We start from the raw sequence: 26,650 nt of genomic DNA on the forward strand, positions 1-26,650 counted from the left end.
AAGCAAATGAATTAGCGTCTATTCTAACTCTAAGAGCATTCTCATCATGCCAAATATTTGGCATTTGGCACACCAAACACCAAAAACAGACCCTCATGAGGTGTGCCAAATGCCAAAAATTTTGGCACATCGCTACAATACCGTCTCAAATATAAGACGGTACGGACATCAATGCTATAATTTCTTTTGATTATTTTGTTTACTTTTCTCTCTCCTCCCAACACATATCTCTCTCTCCGTCTACAACACAGTTCTCTCTCTCTCCTCTCTAGTCTCCGTTGCTCCCTATTTCTTTCTCACTTTCATTTTTTTTATCTCTCACTCTCTCTCTCTCCTCTCTCTCCGTCTGCAACAACTGTCACTACCACATTGCAACTTTCACACAGTACAATATAGTAGTAGAGAGAGTCTCGCATTTCAGTATTATCACCGGAGATCCGACCCGATTCATATCGACGAGGTCGAGATCAGGTGAAAACTTTGGTTTGCTCTCACTAATCCGTAGAAAATGGCTTCGGAGGACATGAAGACAAGCAAAACCTGGAGCTGCCGATCTCTCTCTCTCTCTCTCTCTCTCTCGGTGGTTGTGGCAATGTTTCTAATGGTGGTTGGCTGTTTTGATTGTTGGTGGTTGGCTGATTTTGGTTGAAGGTGGTGGGTTGATCAAGTTATGGGTGTGAGATTTGGGATGGTCTCAGATTGAGTTGTGAGTTGTGGGTGTGAGATTGTGGCTATGGATGGGTCTCACCAACGCCGCCGCCGATATTGGTTGTGGTGGTTGATGTTGTTGTGTTTGATATTGTGGTGTTTTTTTCTTTTTTTTGGTGTAGGGGCTGATATTGGTTTTAGTGTTTGTTTGAGGAAGGAGATTTTGGAGCTAGGTTGTGGGTTTGTTTGATTTAGGATGGGTTTTGAGGATTGTGAATGTGGTGGGTTGTTGTGGATTTTTTTTCTTCTGGTTGTGTGTATGTGTGTGTGTGTGTGTGTGTTTTTTTTTTAAGGCAGCACTGGTGGATGTGGGTTTGTGCCGGTGGTGACTGTCGGTGTTGTTGCAACTGTGGTTGTTGGTAGCCATTGTTGCGGCAGTGATGGTTGTGCCGTTGGTGGTGGTGGTGTTGTTGTTGTTGATGATGATGCTGGTGGGAGGAGTTAATATATTATTTTAATATGTTATAAATATTATTTTAATGTATAGAATTGAAGGATAGAACATCTAATAAATGATATGTTGTAAAATGATGTGCTAAAACAATAAAACAGGCTTTTGATGTGTCAAAATGAGATTTTTTATGAAAGAACTGATGAGAATGCTCTAATAAATCAGCTTAGCTGGTTTTCACTCTCTTCCAAGGACAACAAGAGTTCTGCAGATATAGCATAAATTCATTATTAAATTCCCAATATCCAAGTACATCCAAGTACAAGATAACAAATAACAACAGTGTAGCTGAATAATAGTACATTGATCTTTACATTACCAAACATTGACAATCAGGGAAGAGTCAGCATGACTGTGTTCTGTTCTCCATTATATCAACATAGAAGCATAAATTTATAAGTGCAGCAACTTAAATCATGATACCATCTAAAGGAAGTTTGAATCCTTAGAAAAGCAAGCTAGCCCAAGCAGCAATAAATGCAAATCCACCAAATGGAGCTAAGGTAGAAAACTTTCTGTCCTCAAGAAATGCCACAGTATAACACCTGCAAAATCGCAAAGTGTTTTTCACCAATCAACATCCACCATTAAATCATATGGATTCAGTACAAACATTTCGTTTGAAGATTGTTTCCAGAAAACAGACATTTGAACAAGCAATTCTAAAACAACAGTAGAACCCCTTCATTGGGGAATCAGATTCAGAATTTAAATTGTAATTTATTAATCGTTTCAACTAACACAGCACCAATTAGCATACCACAATTACCAAAGAAAATTAATTAGCTCCTACATTTTTCCCTTGGGTGCCAGGCAGGATTCAAACTCAATATCTCTTTACTGCTGGAGTTGAGGTGTTGGGGCAAGATTATTATATGATAAATAAATGCAACATTGGCAGATAGCCAAACCTTTTTATTCAATTTGTGATCATAGGAATACAAAACTTTTTACAATTGATAAGTTACACATGCGGGTGGGTCTTGAACCCATGACCTCACCCTCCGCCTGGCACTTATAACAAGAGGCGCAACTTGAGCTAGAGCTCATTGGCCATAGGAATACAAAACTAGGTTGAATACCTGGCCATCATATCATCTACTTCCAAAATTGGGTTAAGAGAAGAAAAATGGTTGATAAATTGGAGGTTGGTCCTCATCTTGCCCATGTATTGCACATGGATAGTAAGAACTTTATAACATATATATATATATATATATATATATATATATATATATTATAATATAAAAAAAAGGGTATCCTGGCAAGAGGTTTTGAACCTAGAATCTGATGGATGTCATGGGACCTTAAGAACCACTAAACCAATCCCTTGAGGTTAATAAATAAAGTATGACATTAATTCAATATCTTACACTTAATTTAACAACAGCAGTAAGATAAAACAGCAGGATTTTCCCATATCAAGGATCAGATAAAATTGAAGCATTCCATTTACGTTTGGATGAAAAAAAAAATTCATACTCTGAGAATTCTCACATGTGGATCTCATTATTACTGTTAAATTAAATGATGCGAAGTTATTTAAAAAAAAGAGGTTAAATGATGTGAAGTTACACTGAGGAATTGGATTTGATGTTTCTCAATGTTAGAAGTATGTGGTTAAATAATTAAATTTAGTTTAAACTTTTGGGATAATCGGTAATTTAACATGGTATCAAAACAAGAGATTCTAAGTATAATCTCTGCCTCCTCTCTACCTCTCTAAAAATTCTACGTGGCGGGACTCATCTATTAAAAGGTATTTTGAGCCCACACGTGAGGGGGGTGTTAGAAGTATGTGGTTAAATAATTATCCCAATAGCTTTAAGCTTTTGGGACAATTGATATAACACTCAAGATGAACTCAGACATTATATGATTCATATCTGTTTGTGACACAACTGATAAGTCTTGTGCCAATGAGTTTTGGCTAAAATGGCAGTTCCTCCTTCCGCAAGAATGGGTAGAGGGTAAGGTTGTTGGTTGAAACCCATTGGTTTCTTGTGTAACATAGTAATCCAGAAAACACAAATGCGAGGACTTGTACTCAACCTCATTTATTTCAACAAAAGACAATATCAGTAGTGTGACCATATGTCAAACTCAAGGCATTGTCCCAGTAGCACTCGCACTGTGCAAATCTCCCAGGCAAGCAAAGGCTTTATGGGTTTCAGAAGCAACCTCATTATGCATGCGCTACTTTCTAAAATCACATAATAAGCCTTTTCACCAATTTGTAGCTCATTTACCTCGAAAAGACCAAAGGTATTATTTATACTAGATAACTAGTTTTGTGACAACACTGGCAAGCTTAACAGGGAAAAAAAAAAAGTACTTCAGAATGTAAAACACAGTGTGTGCGTGTGTGTGTATTTATATATCATAAGGGAAGTATCCTTAAACAAAAGACAGACTCTATAAATGAAAAACAATCCATTTCATCATATTTAAATTTTAAAAAAATCAATGGGTAGAAATTGGCACTTACGTTCCAGAGAATGCAAGAATTCCAGTAGTCAAAAGGCCCCCAAACTGAAACAGCCGAGAAGAGAAAAAATATATATGTAAGTAAAAGCACATATACACACGTACATTTTACTTATACAAAACAGATATAAAATGTTGAGCAAAATAAAATTGGACCTCAAAAACATACAATAGTGGCAGTTATCCCAGTAAATATAAAATAAAATAAAAATGGGGAAATTAAATGGAAAAGGGAAACTTACAATGTTGGGGTGTTTGGTAATAGGGGTAGCAACCAAAGCAGCTGTGTGGACCAAATGGTAAAGAGAAGCTGTTTGCCAAACCTTCCCAAACACAAAGAAGCTCAAAAAATATCAAAAGCAAGAATAGGGGAAACAAAAGATTGAAAATCAAAATCTACAATGAAATAGGACAAAATCCAAATGGGAAGACCTCTTTGTAAGTTGGGTTTTCGGGTTTGAAGCCATGGGCACCATATGTCCCTAACCCAAGAGCTGCAACTCCTGAAAAATCAAACAACTGGGTTTTCTCAGAAAACAAATAATAAAAGTAGAAAGAGACAGATCCCAGAGGGTAATGGTGTATTACCAGAGAGGGCAGCAACTTTGTGCCAGAGTTGAGGATTCATTCTATTTTATTTGATTGTTGCTCTTCACTCGCTTTGCTTTCACTCTGAATCAAAAGCTCTCTCGACTCAATCGCCTAAAAAGACCAAAACCACGGCGTTTGATAATTTCTGAGCATTCGTTGAACAACTATTGTTCAATGTTCAGCTACGTTGCCAGAGTTAAACGACTTGTAGTTGAGGTGCACAGAGGATGAAGCCAAACGCCTTGAGGGGGTTTCTTCTTTTCTTTTATAATGAAAATATTTGAGAACTTTTATTGAGGTAGATGTGTGTCACAGGGTCAATTGTGTCACTGTTGAGTAATTAGGGATGGCAAAGAGGGGGATGGGCCGAAAATGTGGTCATCACCCTGCCCGCATGGCAACGCATACTTCTTTTGGAGGTGAAACAGGGTAGTTGAAAAATTTTTGAGAGAAAATAAGAAGAAAATATTTTTTGAATGTGATTGGTTGGGTGAGAAAGAAAGGAAAATAAATTGTGGAGTTTAGGTATATTCTCTCCAGATCCATTAAAAAATTTTCTCACCAAAATAGAGAGAAAATTAAAGAGGGAAATTGTGCATCATTTTTGGACGAAAATGCCCATGTGCAATAAATTCATCCGTTGCTGCCTTTTTTTTTTTTTTTTTTGCCTGCCTCTTCTTCTTTTTTTTTTTTTTTTTTTTTTTTTCCTTTTAATTTACTGGGTAGGCGTTGCCTGCCTCTTCTTATTCTTCTTCTTTTCTTTTTTCTTTTCTTTTTTTTTTCCTTTTGATTTACTGGGCAGTCTTGTCCAGTATTTTTTTTTCTTGTGTTTTTTTTTTTTTAGATGTGATTTTTTTTTTATGGGCATGATCTTTATTTTTTAATAGATTTAGGTGATTGATTTTTTTGGTTGTTTATCACTTTTTTTTTTTTTTTTAATTGGACATCATTTTTTGATAAGGGCATACGCATAAATTTATACAAACTCATTTTTTCCATCCCTCTAATTTTCCACTCTCAACTAAACAAAAAATAGGGGAATTAAAATCTTTTATATCTTTCACAGTTTTTTATCCCCTTCTTTTTCCACCATTCCAACCAAACGGACCCTTAGGCTTTGCAAGGCCTGTTGCACCTTGCAAAATTTTACTTTGTATTAATATGTCACACCCTGCTGCATTTCTATTACAATTTTTTTAACTAGTTTCATTAATATAAATATACTTAAAAATTAAAATTAAATTTATTACATCATACCAAACTAATTTTTAGTAAAGACCGAATAATATTATCCGAAGTGTTTAACAAGTTAATTAATATCACAACAAAACAAAAGGTCTTAATATTAATGCATTTAAATACTTAGTAATACAAACTAAGTTTTTATACTAATAGAATGAGGCGGGGCGGGGCTAAAAAGCCTAAACCTATTGCTGAGGGTTGGTTGAACTATAGATGCAATTGATGCAATTGCCTAAAGCTCCCAAATAAAGCAAGGCCCCCACTTGTATTAAATATATATATATATATAATAAATTTTTATTAAGGAAAAAAAATTTTAAGTCCTTTTATTGGCCAATAAAATGCATTAAAAATGCACAATTATATCCTAAAATACAGAAGATTAAAAAGGGAAAAAATAGTCAAATTTAACTAACAAAATTAAATTATCAAAAACAAATTCATTAACTCATTCTTGAAATTAATACCAGACAAATTCATTAATAATACGGCATTTTTTTAGAGAGTTTCAACCTATGGCATCCGCTCCTCATAATAACTATTTATCATCAGACCAAGACAACATATATATACAACATAAATATCTTGAAATAAGAGATTATAAATTTCTAAAACAAAAGAAAAAATCTCTTAATCTCTCAATCTTTATTTCTCTCCATCTATATTCTCACAACATAAATATCTTGAAATAAGAGATTATAAATTTCGAAAATAAAAGAAAAAATCTCTCTATCTTTATGTCTCTCCATCTATATTCTCACCTTTCTTTTCATCATCTTGAATCTCTCTTTTTTTTGATAAGCTTTCTTTCTTCACTGTGAAATCAATCTGCAATAGTTCCACTGCAGTGGTGTACTGTGGACAGTGTGTGTGTGAGCTAGCCTTGGAGGTACCCTCTCTCTCTCTCTCTCTCTCTCTCTCTCTCTCTCTCTCTCTCTCTGAAATTTTCATAAAGATTGAAGTCATTAAAGAGTACTGAACTACTGATTTGTGATGACTATTAGCTTTTTATTCAATATTTCAAATAATAATAATAATATATGCTACATAGCTGACTTAACAGATTACTGCACTACATACTACACATAGCAAATATCACTGTAGCACACTATAGCCACATCCCACATGACCCACACACATCACTAAAGACACTAACCACCCATTGATCAGATGAGTTTTAGCATTTAAAGCTTCAAGATTTTTTGCATTTTAAGTTTTATTAACAAAACATTCTTAAACCCACCCATTGTATAATAAACACATGTATGCGCATAGTCTCTTTTTATCACATCAATTGATAATTTGATTTATATCATATCAACCCATTTGTATTATAATGATAGTAATTTTTTGAACCAATTAATAAATTGATTTTTATTTGTGTAGGACTGTAGGTTTAAACTTTAAAGAATAAAGTGGCCACAACGTTAGAAAAGTTGTAATAACCTGTTTCTATTATTCTATACCTTAAATTTTATTTTTAGTTAAATTATAATTTTTAATTATAAATTGTTCTTTATTTATTTATAAATATTTTCTCATTATAATGTTAACTCGAAAATATTTATCTGGATATGAAATTCATACTTCAAAAAGAAGAAGAGGAAAATTGATAAACAAACTGAATCTCAAAAAGGATTGTTGGGGGCAGTTTTTGTGCATAGCCACATTTCTTCCGTTGGATGTGTGACTTTGCTAGACCCAGATTTGTTTTGGGGAGTCCAATCTGGAACTCGAAATTTGGCCGTATAGACCAATGGCTTCCAGTACATTTTAAGCGTACAAAATAGATAAAGCCCAAAGTCATAGAATCATGATAATGGTTTAAATAAATAAATAATATATTTAGCATAATAAATTTGATTAAATGGTGAGTTGAACGTTATTATTATGTGTGTTAAGTGATGTTTATTAGAATTATTAATTAATTGGCATACGTCCAATAATGGGATGAGTCCAATAGTCCATATCCAGCTGTAGTATAGTTCATGTCCAATATAATAAGGTATGTCCAGCAATGGTCTATGTCCAACAATGTTTTATGTCCAAATAATATATGTCAATTGGTGGTATATATCCAAATAACATATGTCCAACGGTGGTTTATGTCTGAATAATATATATCTAACGGTGGTTCATGTTCAAATACATGTGCAACGGTAGTAGATCAATTTATTAATATGTATGTTCATTAATGAAGTATTAGTGAGACCATGTTTTGTTGAATAATGAGATGATATTAAAGTAAAATTGCATCCAGTGGTGCAATAGTAATGAGTTAACGTATACTTAATAATGTAATCTTGAAGATAGAGAGATTTTGACTTATCTTGTATGTTTCCGACTCCAGCTGTACAACATCACTTTGTTTTTTTATGAATTGTGGCTCCAGCCGTATAGTTTTAGTGAGCTGATAACTTTCCAGTAGTAGAATAATATGAGTACAACAGTACAATGATAATAAATTAAAATATACTCAATAGAATAATTTTGGAGATAAAATATAATGACTTATCTTCATAGTTTGTAGCTCCAGCCGTATAATAGCAGTGGATTTATAACATTTTAGTAGCATGATAAAATGAGTCTAGCGGTACAATATGATATTATGAGTCTTTTCATGGTACCTTCATGATTGAGGAAGAAAAATGAGTGCAATTGGAGGAAGAGAGAACATGTCTAATCGTGTGTATAGGTTGGTTAAGTTTATTTTCTTTATCATGCACTTAAAATTATTTTCCCCATACAATACTCTTTTAGTTTTTAGTCAAATATAAGTTTTATTGTCTTCCATAAGAAGGACTTTTAGTATGAGAAATTTATGTCTTTCATGAGAATGACTTTAATATGAGATCATATGACTTTTAGTCTTTAATGTTCATATGCATTCCATGAGAAAGAACTTTTGTAATACATTCTTGGAAGAGTGTTTGATATCTTTTAAGATGTATAGAGATGGTAAGAAATATATATATGTTTTGTGAGATGTGGTGTTTGTAAGATAGATGAGAAATATATGTGAGAAGTATGTATGGATAGTTTGTGAGGAATGTGTTTGTAAAATATATGGAAGTATGAGATACATAATATGAAGGTTAAATATAGTAAATACATGAGCTTATAGTTGCTGCTGGAGTTGTTTTTTTTGTGTTATGACATTGGTTATGTTGCTTTCTAAGAAGAGAGGTTTTCTAAGAGAGATAGAGAAGTATGAAATGTGTATATGGTAGCAAAATGAATGAACTTTCAGAATAAGGAGCTGAGAGAGGGATGAATGGTGTGTAATGGTCTTGAGTTGTGTGTTGCTTGGTCCTCTTTATATAGAGCCAAGTATGTAACTAAGTTTGAATTAGTTGAAGGGGAAAATCTGCAAATAAGGAAAGGTTTTTGGCAAAACAAGTGATTTCCTTAATTGGTTTTTAATTTTAGCTAAAAGAAGAAATTTTGAGATTTTAATGTTGTTGGAGCAGTTGTAGATGTTAGGTCTATAGCAGTAGCTGTCCTAACACAGTTGGAGGATGTCAGCTGTGTGAGGTCTTCTATTGGAGAAAAATATTTAGCATTAAATTCATAGTTTGGCTGAAAATGGTAAGATAACCTTTATGGGACCTTCTTATTTCTGGTACTGCAGCTGGAGGCTAAGGATCTTAGCTTAAAATGGTAGGATTTCTTTAATGGGATCCTTACTTCTTTTGGTATAACAGGTAGTTACTAGGATTGACCATTAATGGGTAAGCAATGTCATTTTAGAACATGTGTCAACTACTTAAATTGTTGCTGGAGCTATTGCAACTTCTGCTGGAGCTGTTACAACTTTTGCGAGAGTTAAGGCAGTTTCTGCTGAAGCTGCTACAGCTTCTACTGGAGTTAAGGTAGCTTCTGCTGGAACAATTGTTGGCATTTTTGGCTAAATTTCCTTTTTTGGAAAATTATATATTTAGTCCATATATAATTTTGGTAAGTAATAGATTAGTTCATTGATATTTGATGAAATTTTAGAGATGTAATTATGATCTCTTTGTGTTTTGACAAAATCTTAGAGTGTAAGGAGAGCATTTAATGTTAGATATGAGATATTAATATTGATTTAGCCATGTGCTTGGGATTGATTTAAATAAAAATAAAAATATAATTTATATGAAATAATATGATTACATTTTTAAACTTATATTATATGATGAACATTAATTTTTTTATGTAAAGAGCATGGGGAGTTTTATCATTTGAAGTGTTATGTAATATGAGAGGCTTACTAGATGCTACCTATTGCACATTGACTCGTTAGAGTTCAGAGAGTTGGGGAAGACATGCCAGGCAACATATTTTCCTTTATCAACTTTGAACCACTAGAACTTTACTGAACATACTTCTTGGTCCTCCAAACCACGACTCCCAACATTCCCCTGATGAGACTCATGAGCTTGGATCATGAGCTAAAAATGAGATGATGTGTCATGAGCTTGAACCATGGGCTTGGATGAGATAATATTGCCATGAGTTTTGGACCATGGGCTTTAACGCCTTTTTGTGTAAATGTGGACCCTTTTAGGCTTTAAAAGAGATTATTCCAAAATCCATGATAATGTTGATGTGGTGTGGGTTGCCAATGAAATAAAGCCATCTGGCATGAAAAATTTGTCCTCAACAAGGATCAATAGATTTTAAATAAAAAAATTCAATAAATGTTATTTAGTTAATATTTAAATATAAAAAGACCCACTTAAAATTTTCGCCTAAGGCCCTAAAGTTGTTGAGCCAACCCTGTTCCCACTTTGCCCCACATTGATGTGCGGGGAAATAATCTTGCCCCATCCTTGCCCCACCACCTTTGTGGGGTAAGGAAAACCTCGCAAGGTGAAGCAGGGTGTGGTGGGGAAAAATTGTCATCCTTACAAGTAATGCTACACATATACTAATTTTCATAACAGTTGAGTTGATAAGTTTATATTGGTTTTCATATAGGAAAAATATTTTGTATCAAATGATACCACCTTATCTGTATCAAAATTCAATATACAAGAAACAAGTGTTCAAAAATAACTATCCACTAACACATGTCTTTCAGTTGTTAGTGGGGTAGTTCTTTTTTTTTTTTTTTGTGCGCAGACATGTCTCTCATTTATTATATTTTGATACCTCTGACATGGTATCATTTGATACAGAATACTTTCTCCTCTTATGGGCTCATCACTAACATTTTATTTTTATTTACAAATAACAACTTACCACATCAGTAGTTGTGAAATTATTTGTGACTCTATAATTATTGGTTAGTGTTACATTATTATGGAATCCTTGCTAATGAGTTAGGAATCTCCTCTTCTAGACCAATTGTGTTATCAATCTCAAAGGAATAGTCATATAGTAATACTTAATAGCTCTATTAGATCTAGCACACATTAAGCTAACTTAACATAAAGGTAAAGTAATGATTCTGGCACAACAATTTTCACAAGAAGTTTTTATTGGTTTTAGTAAGAACCCATTATTAATATAACTTTTTCACCTACCAATAACAACTTACTATTTTGACAATTATGAAATTTTTTTTTTACTCTAAACTTATTGGCAAAAGAACTTCCAGAAAGTAAGGCAAGAGACACTATAAAAGGATGGATAAGGACACGGACACTAACATGGACAAAATATGACATGGGATATGATAACACTACAATTCTTGAAAATTTAGGACACGGCATAATAGGATATGACAATTGATAGATTAATTAATATACATCTTTAGGTATATTTTATTTGTTTATAATTATTTTTTAAGTTAAAAAAAATTATCAAAATCTTTAGAAAAAAATTTAAAACCAAAGGACTTTAATATATATATATATATATATATATATATATATATATATATTATTGTTTTCCTCACAACACACCAAATACACATATGCAGGAGTGTTTAAAACAAACCCACCGAAGGTTTTGGAATGTTCATGCTTCTTAGACTATATTTTTAGAGAGAGAGAGAGAGAGAGAGAGAGAGAGAATTATGAATAACCTCCTTTTTTTTTAACAATGACATATACAAGAGGACTTGAATATATAGATCATTTTGTTGAACTAGAGAGATCCTTGATTGATACTGTTGATACCCATTTTTGATAAAAGGAGCCCAAAAACAAAAAGCCCAGAAACAAGTTAAAGGAAAGAAAGAAAAAGATTAAGAAACAATGGCAGGAACAATTGGGTTGTGGAAGCCCAAAGAGAAGGCATACCCATGAGGAGCGAGGAGTAGGACATATTGACCTATAGGCCATGTGGAAGAATTAGCCACAGTGAGATGACCCTCTTCAAGAGAAAAGATGATAGACCTTGAAAGGGCCCAAAAGGGGCAGAGGAAAAAGACCCAATGGCCTGCCCGACAGGTTTTAGTATAAAATAACAAAGAAAGAATCCTAAGAGGCCCACTAGCCCTAAGGGAGAGATAGGGCAAGCCTAATAAGCTCACATCATTCCTCATAAGGGACAAATATAGGTGAAGGGCTTCAATCTTAATGAAGAAGCAAAATTAGACAAAACTGGGTAGTAGCACCAACCTGCACCCAGCCAATTCAAGGGGGTGGGCCCACGGATAGTGGACACAAAGGGTGTGGTTTGGTAGAGGGGGGAAAATGGCTTATTTCCGATATCCAGCCACGGCCTTTTTTGGGAGGTGCTCTGCTGAGAAGGCATCTTTGCCCAAAATAGGTAGTAGATGGCCAGGACTACTTGATGCATGTTAGAGAGATAGGTAAAGAGAGACCCAAAGCTTTACCCATTAGGAAGAGAGAGGAAGACTTATGGTAGAACCAAATGAGTAAGAATTTGTCGTGGGATAGGTAGTGGAAGAGAGAGAAAGTTCTGGGCATGCCCAGGTGTAGTGGAGGCCAAATGACCAATAAGATAGTGAGCACTTCTGAGGGGGTGTTCACTACAAACAAAAATGGTTGGTGAGCAACGAGGACAAAAGAGAGAAATCACCTATGGCATAGTTTAGTAATAAGGTTGTCCAAGTCGGGGTTCGGGTTCTCTTTAGTTCACTTTTTGCAAAAAAACCCATCATTTATATTCTACCATTTTAAATACACTAACTATTTTCTCTGATTAACCTTTTTGCCATAATACATATATCAAGACCTTTATATATATAAGCATATGGATATATGCAAATTCATACTTGTTGATACCCGTTTTTGACAAAGAGCCCAACAGCAAAAAAGCTCAATAGTGAAGAAAGATGAAAGAGGAAAAGAATGGAAGAAACATGATGAAAGCAAATAGGCTATGAAAGCCTAAGAAAATAGGTAAAAAGACCCAATGGGCCAACATGGCAAGAATAGCAGCCAGCAGGCCCATGTGCACAACAAGAGGTAAAAGTAGAGTAAATGGGCCATGAAAACTCAAGAAAAGAGGTAAAAAACATAATGGCCCAATATGGCAGGAATAGTAACCAGCAAGCTCAAGGGCACAATAAGAGGTAAAAGTAAAGTAAATGAGTTAAGAAAATCCAAGAAAAGAGGTAAAAAAAAAAAACCCAATGGGCCAATGTGGCAGGAATAGCAGTCAACAGGCTTATAGGCACAACAAGAGGTAAAAGTAAAGTAAATGGGTCATGAAAGCCCAAGAAAAGAGGTAAAAAACTCAATGAGTCAACATGGCAAGAATAGCAGCCAACAGACCTATGGGTACAATAGAAGGTAAAAGGTAAAGTAAATGAGTTATGAAAGTCCAATAAGAGAGGTAAATGGGCCATGAAAGCCCAAGAAAAGAGGTAAAAAACTCAATGAGTCAACATGGCAAGAATAGCAACCAACAGGCTTATGGGTATAATAAATGGTAAAAGGTAAAGTAAATGAGTTATGAAAGTCCAATAAGAGAGGTAAACACCCAATGGGCTAACATAGTAGGAAATAATAGCCAGCAGGCCCATGGACACAAAAAAGAGAAAAGGGGCCAGTGGGCTCGAGGAAATAAGAAAGGAGGGCAAAAGCCCAATGAGTTGGTTGGGCAAGAACTTATATCAAGCCAATATGCAAGCCCATGAGGGAATAAGAAGAAATAATGCAAGCTCAAAAGCTCATGCCCTTCATTTCGTGGAAGATAAGCATGAACATAAGAGACATACAGTAGAACGAGACATGGTAGGAATAACGAAAACGACGTGGGAACAAAAGAAAAAAAAAACGCAGAGGATAGTAAAACAAGAACACAAGGGCCGAAGCACCACCCACTTGTACTCGACCATTATAAGAGAGGTGGTCCTATAGTCAAGGGATTCAGAGGGCGTGGTTTGGTGGTGGGAGAAAAAGAGTCTATTTTGGATTTCTAGCCATAACTCTTTTTGGGTAAATGCCTTGTTGGGATGGCATTTTGCCTAAATGGGGTAGCAGATGGCTAGACCACTAGATGCATGTCATAGAGGGGCAGCCCTAGGGGTAAAAGGAGATATCCCATGAAATTAGGCTACTATAAAGAGGGGCAGTAGCCACAAATGAAAAAAAAAAAAAAAAAGGAGGACGGTGAAATAACAGTAAGAAAAGACTAAGAAAGAAAAGAAACTAAGAAAAAGAAAGAAAGAAGAGGGAAAACATAGTAGGAAAAGGCATGCATCAATAGACCATCTTTTCCCTCCCTCATGACAAACCCACCCTCTAGAATCTCACAAGTGGTAACAAATAGCCATTTAGGCCCTTTCTCCAAAATGCCCAACTTTGATGACAGAAGCTTATGATAAGGTTGTTCAAGTTGGGGTTCAAGTTTCTTCTTGGTTCATTTTCTACTGAAAGATCTAACCCATGATCTTGATCGTGAATACAAGTAGCTTGATTTGTAAAAAATTGTGATCGATTGTGAGTGGGTGTCCTTATAGAGATTCAAGTGGAATATTGATAAGGAAAGGTAGGGAATTAGGGTTTTGATGAATAGAGGTTTCAAGTATGGCTTGTAAATGATAGAGAATTGGTGCTTGATGTTAGAATTTTTTGAGTTGAAGGCTAGGGTTGGGTGTTTAAGTGTTGGCCAATTTGGGTATGCCTTGGGTTCCTATGGGTGGTGATCATTGATGAGGGTTTTTTATTGGAAATGCAAATAGGATTTGGTAATGGAGAGAATGAAAATGAGTAGTGATGGTTTTGATGGACGGATTGCCCGTAATCGATGGATGACGAAAATGATTGTGATTTTTTTTAGTCACATTCTCCAAGATGAGATATGTTCTAGGGAATCTAATGAAAAAAAAAAACATTAAAAAGAAAGTGAAAATATACTTTTGGTCCCTACATTTTGAGTATAATTTTATTTTGGTCCCTAAATTGATTTTGCGCCTACCTCAATCCTCGAAAATAGAAAATCATTTCCATTTTGGTCCCTGCTATTTACCTACTAACAGAATAGTCCTACGTAGCAAACATAGTGCACTATTGACACACTAAATGCTAGCGCGGATAATAAAAAAAAATTATTTGGCACTTAAAAAATGTCACGTCAGCATATAAATTAATAAAAAATAAAAATATTTTTTTAAAATTTAGATTCAAAGAATTCAAAAAAAAAAAAAAAACTTTTTCAATTTTAAAGATTGAGAAAAAAAATTTATATCAACTATTTTAATTTTTCTTGAACTTTCTTAAGAAATAAACACTAAATTAACACTTCTTCTCACTTATGTTGGCATGTCTATGTTTGTGTTTGTATCTATTTCATTTTTTTTTTCTTTCTTTTAAGATAAACCAAAAAAGAAAAATCAAAACAAAAATAAATTAATAAATAAATCTTATCCCTCCCTTTTGGTTCTTGTGTTTGGTATCTTTCTTTTTCTTCTTTCTTTTCAAATCTTTGATTCTCTCTTCTCTCTCTCCCTTGGTTTATGTGTGTGTGTGTTTTTTTTTTTTTTTGTATCTTTCATTTACTTCACTCCCTTCAAATCCATGAATTGCTCTCTTTCTCTTGGTGAGTGTGTGTGTTTGTATTTTTCTTTTTCTTCTTTCTTCTTTCTTTGTTCAAGCTCTCTCTCTCTCTCTCTCTCTCTCTCTTAATCTTACTTTTTTTTCTTCTATCTTTTCAAATCCCTCTCTTTAAGTTTGTTTCTTTTTTTGGGTTTCCATGGGGTGGGTGGTCGAGAGAGAGAGAGAGAGAGAGAGAGAGGCTAAGATAGGTGATTTGATAGGTGAGGTTAAGATCGGCGGTGGTTGGTGGTTGTGAAATGGAAGCAGCGATCCGTGGTGATAGATGGGTTGATTGCTTTGATTTGGTTTTGGTTTCATATGGGTTTGATGGGTTGATGGGTTTTGAATTTTTTTTTTCATATGGGTTTGATCAGTTTAATCTCAAATTAGTGGCTTCTGTTTTGGTTTTGGTTTCACTATTTTGATCTTCTTTTTTTATCGGTTTGTTGGGTTTCAAGAACATGTTCTTCCAAAATAATAATAATAATAATAATGAAAAGAAAAAGAAATCAAATTAATTATTTTATTTTAAAAAATCATAAGTTTATAATTTTGTTTTATTGTTTTTATGACATGGTTTAAAAAAAAATTAAAATACTAACATGACATTTTTTAAATGCCAAATAAAATTTATTATTATTATTTTTTAGCCACGTCAATATTTAATGTGCCAACAGTATACTCCGTTTGTGATGTAGGACTTTTTGTAAGTGGGTTGACGGCAAGAACTAAAATAGAAATGATTTTTTGTTTTTAGAGACCAAGGTAGGCACAAAATCAATTTAATGACCAAAATGATATTAGACTCAAAATGTAGAGACCAAACGTCTATTTTCGTCAAAAAAGTACTAGTAAGTGAGAAATAAGAGTAAGCATCAAAATAAGAATTCTTTAATCCAGGAGAGAAATGAGAGTTACAAGCACTTATTTATACAACTATAGCCCTAATATAATGTAATTGGCTCACATGGCTCCGCTTTATTGACTTACTAATTTATCACGTGATACGATAGATTTACATATGTTATTATTGTGATACATGTTCTTAAAAACCCTAACTAACTCTTTCTCAAATCCCAAAAAAAAAAAAAAAAAAACTTCAATCTTGTATATCTCCAAGTAACTAATGTGAAGCTAACCCTAACGTGTTTAACCTTTGAAATTTCATCCAACTGAGCACCAAGCTACCGCCCTAGGGTTGAATCGCATGCATGCGAGTAAGAGGAAGCCACGATGCATATTTCAAACCAATCTAATGAGTGTCGATCAACATGCAAGGTAGAAGTGTTGATTGGCCTCCTTTGAGTGCTGATAAGCACTTCCCTCTCTGTTAGGAATTTTTCTCATTCAATCCTAATAGTGAGCATGTGCTAAATAGTTATATAGGGTATATACAAACATGTACTTCATTTTGTATAAAATTTTCCTTTACATAGCTTTGGAATATGACATCATGAAAGCCAGATTCTTTCACAATCTTAATTGCATGACCGGGAGCCGTGGCTTTTGCCTCTTGTTTCCCAAAATTTGGTCAACCTTTTTTTCTGCTCACAACAACTAGTAGGTCCTTTTTCTCGATCCTCACAACTAGGCCTAAACCATATCCATTCTTGGGTAAAAATAGCCAAATACCACCATTTTGTAAAATTTGTAGCAATTTAGCACTGTTTCGGAATTAATTAGCAAACTACCACTTTTCTGGTACTCGAGTTCCAAATGATACTCGAGTTTACCATACTTGAGTTCTTAGTAAGCAATCCACCGTGGCACTAGCTGAACTGGATTTTGGGCATTAAAAATGCTAGCTAGTACTCGAGTTTGTGAAACTCGCGTATTGTGTTCTTCGAACTCGAGTTTAGTGGACTCGAGTATTGTGTTATTGAAATACACGGTACCCGAGCTCCCTAAACTCAAGTATGGCTCGGGTTGATTACCTCTACGATCTAGACTCATACTCGAGTTCACTGAACTCGAGTATGGCCCCTGTTTTTAACACCCACGCTTAACTCTCTGAATCTCCCTCTCTCCCACTCAGTCTTACTCTCTCATCACTCTCACTTTCTCAATCTCACTCTCACTCGCTGAATCTCGCTATCATCTCACTCTCCCACACGCTCTCAATCTCCCTCCCAGTCTCGCTCTTTCACTCTCACTCTTAATCTCAATCTCGCTCTCGCTCTCGCTCTGTACTCACCCTCTTGGTCACGCTTTGTACTCTCACTCTCGATCTACATCTTCAGTTTGGAATCACAAGGTATGTCTCCTTATCTCAATATTTGTTTGAGCATTTGGGGGTTAGGGTTATTTGTGGGTATATGTCAGTATTTGTGGGTATTTGTGGTGTTATTTATTTATTTATTTTTAATGAACATTTTCATGTGTTATTAGAGCAATCAGTCATTGTAGGACACAGTTAGCATTCTTATTAAGGCCATATTTGATTTGTGAGATTGAATAAGTTGCTTAGAATATATGTGGCAGATCCCTATAAGTGTGTAGAGGATCCATAGCTGAGCCTAAATTTTTTTGGGGCTTGATGTTGTTGAATAATGAGTAGGATGCTTGGACTATTAGATTGAGGGTTGATTTTAATAATGTAGAGAGACTTTTATTTTAGAAATTTCTTCCATGTGGTAACTATGCTGTACTACCTTATTCTTTACTCTGTTATATCATTGGTTTCCACCTTCCTTTGAAGAATGTGAAGAGTTGATTCGAGGTCTTTTAAGTATGGCGCCCTAGAGTTTTGTCTGGATAAGTTTGTTAATGAAAGTGGAAAGCACATGTATGTGACTCCTTTATTACTTATGTAAAAGAGCAATGCTAGGGATATTACATATAGCTTACAAACTGATGTGTTAACTTTTAATTGTTTAAGCACAACACAAAAAGGATGGTAAAAAATTTGTTTAGTATGTTGTTGATGTAGGCACCAATCTTATTCATTAACATGTAAATTTGTAAGTCTTTTATAGTAAAATTCATAGAAACTTTAGCATTTTCCATATGTATAATTTAGTGAGTTATGCATCTTACTACGTGTTAAGATGTTGTCTTATTGGATAATTGGCTCTAGTAATGGAACGATTTCAATTAAAAATGGAAAGGCATCATAAAGTTCTCTCAAGGCATTACATGGTACAACTTTGAGGATTAAATTGAAAATTGAATGTTCTGTTTCAATTTTTTAATCATCTTATTTTGTCATTGATGGCTTGGGATCCCATTTGATGCACTTGTTTTTGAAATTAGACGGCCTGCATTGCAAAAATAAACCATGAAAACCATTAATCACCATTAATTTATGCCTGATATGTACCCACATGGAGCGGACCCTCTATCCAACCTTTGTTGATGAGGTAAGGGAAATCCAAAAGGAGTCTAAAGACAGTGGGCATCAACTAGTTCATCGTTCCTTACACAAGGAGGTCCTAGGAGGATGCAAGCGTTGCACAATTTTGGTAAAGTTAACAACCTGCATTCTCAATTGCGTTATTACCCCCTAACTAGGTTCTTGACTCTTGCTGAGCTTTATTCGTTAAGAAATTCAATAATACATTTGAGGAGAACAGGTTGTGCAGGAGATATCAGTTTGAGTACTTAAAGCCCTAGTCATTGTAAATAAACAACACCAGCTGATAGCAGGGCTTTTTGTTGCCAGCTTTGCAAGTCTTTTTTGTGGGAGATGCAGAAGATGGTGGAATTATCTAAAAACTGCAACATGCCAACTTGAGTTTGAGTGCACCATTGCAATTCGTTTGAGATCTTGATTTGCCAGGACTACTCATTAAGTGTTACAAATATCTATCATTGACAAGAAATGTTTGTAAACAACAGTCATTAAGAATTAATAATATTCTAGACACGAGTATCACTCAGTAAACATTGCACCCCTTAAAACCATTTGGGGTTAATGTTTTCATTGGCCTTTAACCAAGTGTGAGCGACATATTTGTACAGTTAAATCTAAATTTGTCTAAAGAATACTAAAATGAACTTCAAACTGATCTTCAGTTCCTGCTTGACTAGCATGTTATGCATTTCCTTCTGTAACAGCATGAAGCAGCTCGTCTGGAGTTGCAGCCGGATCTAGATCCCAACACTTATCTGGCAAATCACTCCTATCTTCCTTAAGTGGACAAGATGGCACCTGGTGTGAAAAGCGTAACATCTCTCTTCGTGGAATCCATCGAATGGCATTTTTGTCGGTATTTCTTCGATATACTGTCTTAAATCCAGCCAATTTGACAAGGGGAGTTACACTAACACCTAGCTCTTCAGAGTAATCATCAATAACCTCCACCATTTCATACTGGTGCCTCACTTCATCTGGGGTTGATCTGTTCCACTTTGGTGACCAATTCCGGTAAACAGCCCAAATATCTCCACTTCTGGGGTATATCCGAACACAACCTCCCCTACCAGCTTTTTCTCGGCTAAGAAGATGAGAGAAAACATTAACTTGGTCAACAACATCTGAGGTCCATGCCCTAAAATTTCCACAAGATTTAGTAAACCCACAATCCAGCCAGTTGACCGACCCAAACTCACTATCAGTTTTAGAGTTCAAGTAGGCAATATGAATCTTAAATGGTTGGACTGAGATGACCTCACGGATCAGACAGTACAAGCGTGGCATACCGTCTTCTTCATCATATAAAGCCCAGATTTGTTTAGGCTTGAAGCATTCCTCTGATCTATCTTTGTCAAAATCATGAAAGTCAGGGTCAGGAACTACTAATGAGACTGGTCTGGTTTTATTTGGCTGTAATTGCAGACCAGAAGCGCCCGTATCTGCTCTTTTAGTGGCCTCCACAATACCTCCAGATTGATCAACTTCTGCCAGTGCTTTGGCGTTCTGCTTAGCAGCAGCAGCTGCCACAGATGCCAATTTCATCTCTTCCAATTTCTTCCGAATTTCTGTCCTTGCCTTTTTAATCAATAACTTTCTAGCATCAAATGTAGGAGCAATAGAACGTCTGGTTGGAAGTTCACTTGAATTGTTAAGCTTGGGATCATGTCCATTACTCACATTTCCATCATCCAATCCTGTTTCCGAAGCAGATTTTGATCCCTTGTCTTCATCCCCATTTCTAAAAGTGGATCCCACAGTCATCTTCCTTTTCTTTTCGGGTCTACCAGCCTTAGGTCCTGGAGGTTCACTGAAGGCAATGGGTGAATTTATAACAGCAACAGCATTTTTCAAGGAATTCTTTCTATTAGCTCCTGACTTAACCTTTGCTCTTGCCTTATTAACATTTCCATTAGCCTGATAGACATCAGTGGATATAGTAGATGGTCCATTAGGACCCACGATTCCAGCAGAAGTTCCAGAGAAGGAGCTCCACTGAAATGACACATTTGAAACATACTCATACCCATGTCCAGAATGAAATCCTGAGACCCCATTTCCTGTAACAAAGGTAGCATTTGCCGGGATATAAGTAACCCCATCAAACCCATGACTACCATACCCATTACCAGGCACATGTGACCAAGGACAATAAGGGAAAGAACCATTTGCTGGGGCTGTCCCAGTTTCCACAGCAATGAAAATACCACGACAGTTCTTACAAGAGAGTCTCTTATTCACATACTTCCGCAGATACTCATACTGAACTTTACAAGAGGTGCAAACAGTCCAGAAAGTGTCAAGTCTACCATGAGAGTTTGAGGAATTGGAACAATTGTTAAAACCTGTAACCCCTGTAGCATGGACTGAAGACAAATTGGTCTGATTAACCCCAGATGTTAGTTGCTTGTTTCTCTTGAGATCATAAGTGCCTCTCTTAGAACTATCAGACAATAACGTCCATGCTTCAGAAACAAGTCTGAATGCCCCATCAGCTCCAACACATTTGTTCTTATCAGGGTGGAGCAACACTGCCATCTTCTTGTACTGTTTCTTTACTGCATCTTTATCAGCAAAAGGCTTCAACCCAAGAATCGAATAATAATCCAGTTCCCCATTGCATTTAGCCTCAGAAGCAATATAAACTTCAAATGTGGTCACCATTTGAGATATACCCTCCAGTCCTGGATACAGTGATTTAGCCTTTAAGGCATAATTTTTTGCACCTGCAAAGTCTTTCTCCACAAATCGCTTCTCAGCTGTCTCTTTCGCTTTAAGAGCCTCCTCTATGTTTGCTTCCATGTGGGAACTCAAATCACTTCAAGACCAAACTCTTGAAACAAAAGTTATGAGCAGCCCGATATACTCAATCGTGCAAAAAGCCCAATTCTTGGGTCTAACATCATTTCCATGTCTGCAAATATATATTTTTAAAAAAAAATGTTTAGGTTTACACTTTTATCGAGCTTCTACAGTAGTAAAGTTTTCCAAGTTAGAAATTTAGTCTTAACAAGTTGTACATTATTCGGTTTGAAGAACATGACAACACTAAATCTAGAAACAGGGCTTACGATTTCAATTTAGACTATTAATTTTCAATCTCAACTTTGGAACTTACCCTTAATTTAATTACAGAAAACCCTAAGGAAAAGAGAAGAAAGACTAAACTGATTCGTTATATATTTCATTCTTTGATCCAAATAAGCAACCGATCAACTAAATTAAACACTTCTACAATCATTATCCAGAGTTGACTTTCTTCTTTCGTTACAATTTATACGACATTAAAGTAGTACATCTTCAAAGTTTCATTTTCTATCAGTTTCCTCAATTTTCTCAGCCACCAAACAATCTCAGCCCCAAAATCCAAAACCCCATTTCTTAAATCTACTAAAAAAACACAAAAAACCAGCTCAATTCTCCAAATCAAGACCCAACAGAGATCAGAATTGAACACCCAAAAAACCCTAGAAAACTAATTTAAATATATTAAACCCATCTTTAGCTCAAAAATCTAAACAACTTACAATACAAAATTATAAGTGCACAGTAACAATTAGCAGTTTAGCACAAAAATTAAAGCAAAAAAAAAAACTTACTGAAATTTGAGCAGCAAAGTGGAAATGAAGACGACCCAGATCGCCACGTGTACTTGGGAGCTCGAGCAAAATCAAAAGAAGCAAAATCAAGATGAGCTACTTGTGAATCTCACTGTACCAACCAACAACACTAACACACAAACTCAGAAGATAAACCCATTTTTTTATACACAAAAAATGGAGGTTAAATTTAGGGTTTGTCTAAAATTATAAAAATAAAATAAAAATTGAGAGGGTGGTTTGATGGATATTCGGATCCGGGTCGGAGTGTGGGTCCGGCACCGGCGAGGAATTTGGAGGAGTTGTCGGATCGGCGATCGTAAATGAAGGGTGAGAGAGGAAAAAAACAAAAAATGTGAAAAAAAATTTTAGTAATAGTAATAAAAGTGGTTATTTTTGGGTGGGAGTAATGTAAACGGTGTGTTAATGGGCGATTTAATGGTGGGATAGTGCTATTGTGCGCTGTGGTGTGTTGTGTAGTGTAGATCCTCTTTTTTTTTTTTTTTGGTAGTGGGTAGAATAGAAGTAGACTTTGTGTTATCTTTTTCATTTTATTATTTTATATATTACTACTACTTGCTTATTTTTGGAGAGAGAGGGTTTTATTAAAAAAAAAAATTTTTTTAAAGGTAAAGGTTTCCTTTCTTTTTTTCTTTTTTTTTGTTGTGTGTGTGGTAAAATGAGGTTATAACAGCTTTTTTCATTAAATTGTATGTTTTTGATTCAGTGTATGACGATTTTGTGTCAAGTTGCTTAGATTAAGGTGGATTTGATGTGTTCTATTGGTTGGGGGTGTTTATTATATGTAAACATTCTTCATATTCTATAAGTGGATGGTAGTCTAGTCTATAATTGGACAAGAGGCACTAACATAACATAACATGATACAGGAGAGAATAGTGTGCTTAAATTGAGTATGCTTAATTTGATAAAGATGGCATACAATACAAATAACATGTGATCCTGCGTAACTAAAAAATAGGAAGCTCCTATGATTTATGAATCTCCAATTGAATTCAGAAATTGGGCAAACATGGTTCAAAGCAAATATGGTTCCATTTTTTGTTTCATGCAACAAAAAACAAAAGACTTCTTCTTCTTCTTCTTCTTCTTATTATTATTATTATTATTATTATTATTATTATATCAGTATATTGTACATCAATTATATATCTACATAGGATTCCTTTTTGTATTTTTGCATTCAAGGTATCCTGTGGATTAAGCAAAGTATATCTTTATATTTATATTTATGGCTGTGGTAAAGTAGGTAGATCTGACGTCTTTCCATTCCAAAACCAAAAGTTCTCTTTACTTAAAATCAACTGTGCTGCCTCAATAAGTTATATATATATTAGCTGCATATGATATATATTCCAAATGCAAATGGGGCCCTAGCTAAATAAATGTTACTTCCAAAATGGTATTAGACATCTTATTTTCAATGTGAAACCCCAAATGCTGTTGATTATATATGGATGGAACCGTGGCAGGGCACCACTGCACAAACAATATCTTTAATGCGGGGATGGATCATCATGAGTTTGGGTCATATTCATATATATTGTATGGATGACAAGAAGACATTCGTGACACCAATATCTAATCTTGCGATTTGTCATGAATTGAATCATTATCAATTGATGAGAGAGAGCTTATTCCTCCTTTAATTTGCAGCAGCTAGCAGTAGCACGTTGGCATTGCTTTCTATTCTATTTCTAGTCGTGTGATTATTAAATCTTTATCTGCCTCCTAAAGTAAAATGTATCCAGATTCATAACACACCAAGCTGGAAAAAAACAAACCAAAAGCTGTGGTTGGTTTGAAGATAGCTGGGGATCGAGTTTAACATAATAATAAAATTAAGTCAATGATAAGATGCAAGTTGGCTCATTTTGTCTGGTCCCAATCAGAAATTTGAGACCATACTATCTCATTTTATGGAAGAGATAAGAGACATAGAAGATAAATAAGATATTATTATCATCATTAAATTATGTATTAATAATGCTACTATTGATGTTCCAATAAACTACATTTCCAAATATCAAAGAAATAAAATAAGAATATTGAGACATGGAAAATGACTGTCAACCTAAATGCTAACTATAAAAATAGTGAGTCTTTCACCCCCAAAAAAAAAAAAAAAAATTAGTGTCATAAAATTCAAACCCAATATTCGAGAAAAGTCAAACCAAATGAAAATGCTGCCAAAGCCTAGAGAGGGAGAGTAACTTGCTTGTTCAATGTGAGAAGCAATGACACTTAAAATCTGCTCTCAACTGCTTTATAAAATTCAAAATTTGGGAGAAAGATTAGAAGAACATTATTTTTCATTTTATTTTACTCTAATTTTCACCTCTTTGGGACCAACTTGTAGGCTAAGACAAAGATTATCCTATCTAATAGAGACAAAAAGAAAGAGCATTTTACTCTTTGAATATTGCCACTCTGAACCTTCACTTTCAAACTCAAGTTGGCCAGCTAAGTTTCCAAATCTTCCGTTGTCGTGCCCATATAAATTTATTCTCAGAAATTTGGCCTTTCATAGCTCACTCAATTTGCAATTACATCTCAAACTATATAAATATTTTTTCACATTTTAATAACTTAAAATAAAAACTTACACATAATTCAGTAATAAATAACTGGACTTTAAACAAAAGATAACTCAATATTATTAAATCTTATCTTAACAAGTGCATTCAGACACCCATTAACAGGATCCATAGAAAAAAAAAAAAAAAAAAAACTACCCTAGTCATTTTTTTTTCGGTCCCAAATAATAAATCTAATGAAAAAAAATAAATAATAATTATAATAATACCTTTTCAAAAGAGGGAAAAAATTTAAAAAAAAATTAGACGTTGACTGCAGGGTTGCAGAGGAACATGAGGGAGGAAGCTGAAGTGGCACCACCACCGAGTCTCCTTTCGTAATAATCAACACAGAACAAAGAGAGTGAGAGTTGCACCTCGTCACGAGTCCAGACGAGTTCAGAGTCGGAGTTTCGGAGTCTACTCAGTACGGGTCTAACGCAGACCATGTAGAGGCGTTTGTAGCCACCGAGGGCAACGACGACAGGTCGTACAGAGGAAGGAGGTGGAGAAGAGACGTGGCGGAAGCAGAGATGTTCCCAGAGGGAGTCTGAGCGAGTGAGAGTGCACCAGAGGCGGCAGACACAGGCGGCGACGCCGAGTGAAGGGCCGTCGAGGCGTTTCAGCACCTCTATGAGAATGTCTATGTGGTCGTTCATTTGGAACTTGGGCTTTTGCTCTTTCTCTTCTACTTTCATTTGCTGCATGGCTTTCACTATACAGAAATGATTTCTGGGTTAAGAAGTGAGCTAGCTAGCTAGATAGGGCCGTTCAACTTGAGAGACAGAGACAGAGACAGAGACAGAGAGATGTTCTTATTTGTGTGTGCGCGCGCGCCCCTAGCTACTCTCTAATTAATGTGAATGTGCGTGAAAGACAGAGAAGAAGAGTGAGTCTTGTGAGAAACAGGTTATATATATAGGAGCAATGTTTAGTATTTGTACTAGTACAGTGAGGTTTAAGGGATTTGACTTGAGAGAGAGAGAGAGAGTTTTTGGGTAATAATAATAATAATTATTATTATTATTACCATTAATAGTATTCATAGTTAGGAACAGAAATTTAAACCCTTAACAGTATATTTGACAAAGTTTATAGGCTGTGATGTATACACATTATGAGTAAAATATAGACAATTTATATGCTAGCTAGGTGTTACACTTTAAAAAAAAAATTGTTCACATTGAGCAGGACAAATTTTGATGTGAAACGGTCCTAATTTTCTTATTTATAAAGGAAAATAGATCTGTTGTTGGGGAGATTTAGAAAATATATTATATATATTATTTATGTATTGATTTGTTTAATGAAGAGTTTTAGAGAACATAAAATAAAATAAAAGGGATAGGGTTTAGATAGTTTGTGTGTGGGAGAGAGTGAGAGTGAGGGGGGGCGGTATCGTTGAGAGGAGAGAAGGGGCCAAAAGGAAAAGGTCCGAAGGCAAAGAACTGGAACCAATGCTTTATGCTTTTTCTTTTTGTTGTTTTCAAATATTGTTTTCGGGATAAGCGGATTTGTTGTTTGTTGTTGCTTTTGTTTTTCCTCTTGTTTGCATATTTCAAAGACTTTCTTTTGTTTAGGGCCGTTGTGAACTTTGGGGATTGCATAGTTTAGCTGTGCATGAATATATATAGTCTAGCTGCAACTCTATGTTGTTGTAACATTTACAATAAGGTAGTGGACCA

General features: G+C 35.0%; 3 protein-coding genes across 3 annotated transcripts; all 3 read right to left on the bottom strand.

The window, feature by feature from the left end:
• Positions 1-1,362: 1,362 nt before the first annotated feature.
• LOC142641592 (uncharacterized) lies at positions 1,363-4,729 on the bottom strand. The gene is made up of 5 exons (XM_075816043.1): positions 4,235-4,729; positions 4,079-4,149; positions 3,889-3,969; positions 3,648-3,691; positions 1,363-1,704 (listed from the first exon to the last, which is right to left on the bottom strand). The coding sequence occupies exons 1-5, from the start codon at positions 4,272-4,274 to the stop codon at positions 1,605-1,607; spliced, it is 336 nt and encodes a 111-aa protein (XP_075672158.1). The 5' UTR covers positions 4,275-4,729; the 3' UTR covers positions 1,363-1,604.
• A 14,469-nt stretch (positions 4,730-19,198) lies between these two features.
• Positions 19,199-22,760, bottom strand: LOC142640724 (uncharacterized). The gene is made up of 2 exons (XM_075814949.1): positions 22,369-22,760; positions 19,199-21,683 (listed from the first exon to the last, which is right to left on the bottom strand). Exon 2 carries the CDS (start codon positions 21,569-21,571, stop codon positions 19,451-19,453), a length of 2,121 nt encoding a protein of 706 aa, XP_075671064.1. The 5' UTR covers positions 21,572-21,683; positions 22,369-22,760; the 3' UTR covers positions 19,199-19,450.
• A 2,262-nt stretch (positions 22,761-25,022) lies between these two features.
• Positions 25,023-25,799, bottom strand: LOC142641448 (F-box protein SNE). The gene has a single exon (XM_075815885.1). It carries the CDS (start codon positions 25,670-25,672, stop codon positions 25,229-25,231), a length of 444 nt encoding a protein of 147 aa, XP_075672000.1. The 5' UTR covers positions 25,673-25,799; the 3' UTR covers positions 25,023-25,228.
• Between the last annotated feature and the right edge of the window lie 851 nt (positions 25,800-26,650).

Source organism: Castanea sativa, chromosome 6 (assembly GCF_040712315.1).
Source record: "Castanea sativa cultivar Marrone di Chiusa Pesio chromosome 6, ASM4071231v1".
NCBI lineage: Eukaryota > Viridiplantae > Streptophyta > Magnoliopsida > Fagales > Fagaceae > Castanea > Castanea sativa.